The sequence below is a fragment of the Sceloporus undulatus genome, chromosome 4, assembly GCF_019175285.1.
Source record: "Sceloporus undulatus isolate JIND9_A2432 ecotype Alabama chromosome 4, SceUnd_v1.1, whole genome shotgun sequence".
NCBI lineage: Eukaryota > Metazoa > Chordata > Lepidosauria > Squamata > Phrynosomatidae > Sceloporus > Sceloporus undulatus.
The window spans coordinates 96,376,552-96,384,143 of NC_056525.1; the positions used below are offsets into that span (position 1 = coordinate 96,376,552).

General features: G+C 38.9%; 1 protein-coding gene across 4 annotated transcripts in view; it reads right to left on the bottom strand.

The window, feature by feature from the left end:
- PIGK (phosphatidylinositol glycan anchor biosynthesis class K) overlaps nucleotides 1-2,329 on the bottom strand; it is a 141,993-nt gene extending 139,664 nt beyond the window's left edge. For all 4 annotated transcript variants that reach the window (XM_042463543.1, XM_042463541.1, XM_042463542.1 and 1 more), the window contains exon 1: nucleotides 2,177-2,329. In XM_042463543.1, the coding sequence (XP_042319477.1) occupies nucleotides 2,177-2,287 (111 nt within the window). In that variant the 5' untranslated portion in view covers nucleotides 2,288-2,329. The remainder of the gene's footprint in view (nucleotides 1-2,176) is intronic.
- Nucleotides 2,330-7,592: the final 5,263 nt, after the last annotated feature.

A 7,592-nucleotide genomic window follows, 5' to 3' on the forward strand; every position in this document is an offset into this window, starting at 1 on the left:
TAGGAGTTCAAGTAGACCATAAGTTGAACATGGTCTTACAATGCGAGTGTGGCAGCTAAAAAGGCCAATGCCATTTTAGGCTGCATCAATAAAAGTATAGTTGTCTAGATCAAGAGAAGTAATAGTGCCACTATATTCTGCTCTGGTCAGGCCCTACCTGGAATATTGTGTCCATTTCTGGGCCACCACACCATTCAAAAAAGGACATTGAGAAACTGGCGAGTGTCCAAAGGGGCGACTAAAACGGGTTGAAGGGTCTGGACACATTGAGGAACGATTCAGGGAGCTGGGGATGTTTAGCCTGGAGAAGAGAACGTTAAGAGGTGATGTGATGGCCCTGTTTAAATATTTGAAGGGATGTCATATTGAGGAGGGAGCAAGCTTGTTTTCTGCTTCTCCAGAGAACAGGACCAGGAACAATGGATCCATGCTGCAGGAAAAGAGATTCCACCTCAATATTAGGAAGAACTTCCTGACAGTAAGGGCTGGTCAACAGTGGAACAAACTCCCTCGGAGTGTAGTGGAATCTCCCTTCTCAGAGGTCTTTAAACAGAGGCTGGATGGCCATCTGTCGGGGATGCTTTGATATGGATTTCCTGCATGGCAGGGGGTTGGACTGGATGGCCCTTGCAGTCTCTTCCAACTCTATGATTCTATTATTGTTGTTGTTGTTGTTATTATTATTATTATTATTATTATCATTATTATCCACTTGGACTCACTCCTGTTGAAGTCCAAACTGGCAAAGGGAACGTAAAGTCTGCAGAAATAATCCAGTTTGAGACTGCTTTGACTGTCCTGGCTGAGTGCTAGGGGATCCTGAGAATTGTAGTTTATTATGGCACCAAAACACACTACAGAAATAATCTGGTTTGATGTAGCCTTCTTTTGTCAGAGACCTCTGGTGACACAACAAACTACAATCCCCAGGATTCCCCAGGACTGAGCCAGGGCAGTTAAAGCAGTCTCAAACTGGGTTATTTCTGCAGACCTTACATTCTCTTTACCGCTTTGTGTTGTGTTGTGTTTTGGACCTGAGTCAGTGAAAAGGAAGGGGGAAATCTTGGGATTGGGATGTTTGCTTCTTTTTAAAGTGTTCTTTTATACAGTTTTATAATCATATTAAAATGTATTTTATTCTTTTAATACCTATCTCATTTTAACACTATAGTAATTTAATTCTTTTTTAACACACCTCTTTCCTATGTTTTTAATTGTGTTGTTGTTGTTTTAATATTGTGAAGCCAGCACTCAGTTCTGGGAAAGGAGTGGGACACAAATAAATAAAATAATCTATATTATATATAATCTATAGTATAATAATATTTATTTATTTATTCATTTAGAGTATTTATACCATGCCACAGAGTTCTGGGAATAGAGCGAGATACAAATAAATAATATAATATAATATATTATTCAGAGTATTTATATGCCGCCACAAAGGCTCTCAGAGTGGCTTGCAAGTGGTAATAATAGCAATAATAACAAGAATAGTTATTATTGTTATTGTTATTAATAACAATTAATTGTATTGTTTTAATAACAATTATAATAAATAATTATTATAACAAATAATTATAAATTCATGATTCTTAGCGATGGTCAATGGGCACCATTCTGAGGAGGGGATTTTTAAAATAATTATATTAATATTATTATTATTATTATTATTTTAGTATCAGAATTATAACAATTATAATTAAAATAATTATTGGTGCTTCCGCATTTATATATAATGTATACTTATATTATTATTATATTATTATTATCATTACTATATAATTCTTATAAATATAATAATTATTGGCGCTTCTGCATTTATATATAATATATTATTATTACTATTTTATTATAATAATTATAATAATAATTAAAACAATTATTGGTGCTTCCACATTTATATATAATGTATAATTATATTATAATATTATTATTATTATATAATTATTATAATTAAAATAATTATTGGCGCTTCTGCATTTATATATAATATAATATAATATAATATTGTTATGTGATTATGATAATAATAATAATGCTAAAATAATAATAATAATAATAATAATAATAATAATAATAACAACAACAACAACAACAACAACAACCATAATATCCCCATAGGCGCAGCAGCCCCTCCTGAGGGAGGCGTCCCTTTCCCTGCTCCAGGGCCTACCTGGGCTCCTCCAGCGCCAAGGGCTGAAGCACAGCAGCTGAGCAAAACAAGGGCTGCTGCTGCTGTTGCTGCTGCAGAGGCAGAATGCGGAAGCGCCATGGAGGCCGCCATCTTAAGCCTCCCTCATGACCAGAAGGAAAGAGGAGGAGCGGCGCTTAGGGCAGCCTGCTTCCTCCTAACTCCGCCTTTCCTTAAAGCTGCAGAAAGGCTGATGCTGAAGGAAGGGGTCCAAGTGGTGTAGGGTCTCCTTTCTCCTGAGACCTCCTTCCCCGCCTCTCTTCAACACTAGGGTCCAAAACACATACTGCAGAAATAATCCAGTTTGACCCCCACTTTTAACTTCCATGGCTCCATGCTATGGAATCCTGGGATTTATAGTTTACTGTGGCACCAGAGCTCTTTCTGACACAGAAGGCTCAGTGTCTCACAAAACTACAGTTCCCAGGATTCCCTAGGCTCCAAATGGAGCACACATTTCGGAATTCCTCCTGGACAGGAGGTTGAAATGTAGGACGTGTCCTGGAAAAGGAGGACGCCTGTGTTGGGGGGATTTGGGGTGTTGCTGTACTTTGTAGCTGGCTGCATGTGCATTGCAGAAATAATCTGGTTTGACTCCCCCACACACACTTTTAACTGCCCTGGCTCCATGCTATGGAATCCTGGGATTCATAGTTTGTTGTGGCACCAGAGCTCTTTCTGACAGAGAAAGCTCAGTGTCTCACAAAACTACAGTTCCCAGCATTCCCTAGTATTGAGCCAAGGCAGTTAAAGCAGTCTCAAAGTGGATTATTCCAGCTGTGTGGATAGGACCTATTTTGCTAGTCCTGGCAGTCCAATACTGTATCAAATAACCCGGTTTGACCCGTCTTTTAACTTCCCTGGCTCGGTGCTATGGAATTCTGGGGGTTGTAGTTTTGTGAGACATTGAGCCGTTTCTGTCGATGCCACAACAAACTATAAATCCCAGGATTCCATAGCATTGAGACGTGGCAGTTAAAGTGGGGGTCAAGACGGATTATTTCTGCAGTGCACATGCAGCCAAGTACAATACAAAGCAACCAGGCGTCCTCATTTTCAGGACATGCCCTACATTTCAACCCTCTATCCAGGAGAAATTCCAAAAAGTCCTCCATTTTGAGCCTGTTTACGGAACATAATTTTACATTTATATGAGTGTTTTTAACTCTTATTTACTCATGTCCCCCATTTTTTTCCCTTGGAGGTCCTACATGTTGCGGTGCCTCAGCCTCCTTTGCGGTGAGGCAATCTAGCTGCCTTGTCTTTTACACATATTCTGCACATCAGAGGCGTGGAAACTGTGGAATTCCAGTCCTTAGTGGACTGCAGATCTCATCATCCCTGACCGGCTTTGGCCCATGCTGGCTGGAGCAGATGGGAATGGGTATCCAACAGTGGGCCCAGGCTGCCCACTCCTGCTGCGCATCAAATGCAGGGTGCATCTACACTATAGGAATAATACAGTTTGACACCACTTTAAGTGCTGTAACATCATGCTATGGAACCCTGGGTAGCCTTCTATGCCAAAGAGTGTTGGTGCCTCGGTTCTGTTATTATTGCCAGGTCATTTTTGACAGCATGGGGTTTTCTTGGCAAGATTTGTTCAGAGGAGGTTTGTCATTGCCTTCCCGAGGCTGAGAGAGTGTGACATGCCCAAGGTCACCCAGTGGGTTTCATGGCCAAGCTGGGAATCAAACTCTGGTCTCTAGATTCATAGTCCAACACTCAAACCACTGTGCCACACTGACACTCCTCACAGTGGTGCCTCACCAAACTATAAATCCCAAGATTCTGTAAAATGGAGCCATGGCAGTTAATGTTGTGTTAAATTGCATAATTTCTACAGTGTAGATGCGTATACACTTACTGTACTAGGGAATAAGTTGCTTTCAGTGCAAATTAATTTCATTTCGGAATAAATGTGCAAGAACAGGACTTCATAATAAATCCTCTTTACTTATTATTTATTATTATTATTTATTATATTTATTTATATCCCACCCTTTTCCCAAAACTGGGACTCGGGACAGCTCACAGCATTAAAAAATACCAGTACAATTAAAAGCATACAAAAATAGTGCATTAATACAGAATTAAATTGTTACAATATTAAAACAAGTTTCATGTTAAAAGAATAAAAGACAATTAAAAAGACAAAAATGTTAAAATAATACTTTAAAACATGCAATAGACAGACTCACTACTAGACCTGGCACAAGAGAAATATTGGGCTACTCAGTCATATTTGTGTGTACACAAAAATAGCTCCCATCTGTGTGCAATGAGGCTTTGGTGCAATATGATGAGGAATATGTGCTCAAATGTGGAATATTAGAATTCTGTTTGTATAGACAAAGCTTGAAATGTCACGAAAATCAGAAATAGCTTTTCTTCACCTGTACACACAGTGAAGGGATATACTTTATTTGTTGATTTCTGCCTTCCCCATTGTTTTAAAGACCTAATCCAGTTCCTACTCATAAAAGTTAGAAGGTATGGTACTCTTTACTGATCCAAGTGAAAATGACTATGCAGCAAGATGCTTGCAAAAACAGATCTGAACACAGATATAGAAGAAGGATTTCGCTGAATTCTTCAACAGCAAACCTGGAGTGACTTTTAAATTTACTGTTATTAAAAGTGGGAAGATTAACAAATAGCATGCCTGCTTTTTGTTTCTTTTGAATGCTAGAGCAACAGAGGATTAACTTGGTCTTTGTAACATATTCTTTATTTACAGATACACAGGCAGAATCTATCAGAAGCCCTCCATATCCACAGATTCTTTATCCATGTATTCAAGTAATCACGATTTGAAAGTATTTTAAAAAAACAAAATCAAGCCTTGATTTTGCCATATTACATATGGGACACCATTTTACTATCCCATGGGACCTGAGTGTCCACAGATTTTTGTATCCCTGGGGGAACCTGGAGACAAACCCCAGCAGATACCAAAGGCCCACTGAAAAATAGCAAATCTCCTCAAGACCATTTGTGTAGCTTCCCATCTCCAAGACTGCGCACACAGTTCTCTCTCAAAGTTTAGAAAGAAAACTGCTGCTTTTCATTCAAGCCTACAGAGCAAAGGTTTCCAAGGAGTTTATCACACAGGAGGAATTTCTCTTAATTTCGAATGAAAAGAAAGTAGGGCCAGAACACAGTCACGTGAATTCGCTAGTTCAGAGAATTTACGTGAATTCAAATTGCGTTTGAACTGACTTCCCATTGCCTGAAAATAGCTTGCCATTGCCCGAAATTGCGTATGGTAGTCTATCATGCAATAACGTGAAACCCCATGATTGCGTTCGGATTGCCATTGGATTATAATTCCCTTGCCTGATAAACTCCAAGCTTTCTTCCCTGTAAGCTAATTCTGCATTCAAGAAACTGTATGAACTTATTAATAAACATTAAGAGTCTTCTGTCAGGTCTCCAATAATTTACGTACTGTACTTTGTACAGCCAGATTGATCACGTTGTTTGTCTACACTCATATCTACGTGTATATCCAAAGGTAGACGTTAAATAAACAGATCCAAAAGAATTAAGGTTTTTTTTTTTGTTTTTTTTAAAGTATGGAGCATAAGACATTTTTGAGCAGTTTGCTCAATTTTTTTAATTTTTTAAAACTCTTGAGAGATGCAGCAGAGCCAAACTATGTTAATTTGGTATTTTCAAGTCAGTGTGTTTAAGTGAGCACCGTTCCAAATTTATAAGAAGACTTTTTTTTTTAGCAAGCACATTTTTACATATTTACCAGCCACTTCTGATATAAAAGTTTAAACTGGTGGTGTCTTGTTTAAATGAGCTGACATTTCACGTTGTCTGGTCAGACTCCCCAGAGGGGTTCTCTCTGTGTACATGAAAGTATGTATGCAGGCATGCATTTATATTCATATGTCACTTGCTTCTGAAGACAAAAGAGGAATTTGTTAGAAAATAGACAAAATGGGGACAAATGGTGATACCACATGCAGTTAAGAGAGATAGCCAGAGAGCAAAAAGGTACAGTATACATAGCTGGACCTGGCTGAAATGTATCTGAGGTCCAAATAATCACACTACAGAAATAATCCAGTTTGGGACCGCTTTAACAGCCCTGGCTCAATGCTAGGGAATTCTAGGAACTGTAGTTTTGTGAGACATTTAGCCTGTTCTGTCAGAGAGCTCTGGTGCCACAATATACTACAAATCCCAGGATTCCCTAACACTGAGCCAGGGCAGTTAAAGCTGTCTCAATCTGGATTATTTCTGCAGTGTGTTTTGAACCTGAGTATCTGAGGTATGGTTAGTAGTTGTGCTACCTGTACCAAGAAGATTAGTCAACATCAAATTCGGTTATATGCCTTTCAAAAATAGTTTTTCAGAATTTATTTTAAAAAACAACATGGCCTTGTGCTTGTTGATGATGGAACAGGATTATCTAAGGGTTAGAGAAACACTTCCAACCTGGAGAAATTGTAAACAGAATTCTGACACCAGTAATTCAATTACTGTATTTATCTAAAAGTTCAGTCCAAGATTCCCAAATTCCCTTTTAGTTGGGGTCAAACTAGATGCTCTGATTTTCTATAGATGAAGAAATGTTCACAGTTATAGTCCCAGAGTCAATTGTCATTAGCAAACTATAGTTCAAACATATTGATGATGGAGGTGAGGTCAGGAACTGGCCTTGGCCAGCCTGGCAGGTGCTGGGAAGCTACTAGGAACTATGACCCCCCCTGCTCATTGAATAATTTAATGTTACATTTGGGCAACATGGACTAACAAGTGTTGTTGAAATTAATACCCTGTTGTTGATTGCTAAAAGTAATTCTGAACTGATATTTTTTTGCCTAAGTCATGAGAAAATCTTTACCGTACACGTGGGCTTACAGCTTTCTGTATTATCACAATGTGAGCTTATAAATTTCCTATTTTATGTCAATAAAATAGTTCTTCTTTGCTCCTGGTACAGACTGTTTGCCCCTGACAGAATCTTTTCATACAGATTGAGGGTCTGAACCACAACCCATGCACATTCGGAGTGGTCTTGGTGGGAACTTCTCAGTACTCCTCCCTACTAATAAAGCCGCCTATGGCTGAGATCATATTCACTTCTGGTGGATCAGAATGTCCCACCAATATTGTTTCACCAATTGCCTGATGTGCTCCTCCTAGTAGAGGCTGGCTCTATCCAAAGCTATCTTTTCAGTGCCTGCCTCTGGGAGATTCTCAGAGCCAGGACTCTTTTGAAGGAGTGGCTTGTGAAATCACCTGTGCCTTTTCAAGAAAACTTCAGCCAGGCACTGGATTAGTTAGCCTCAGTCAAGAGGTAAACACTGGGTAAACACTCCTTCCTCTGATGATCTTGTACAAATGCAGTGGGTGACTGGGTTCTGTTCATTATTGACAA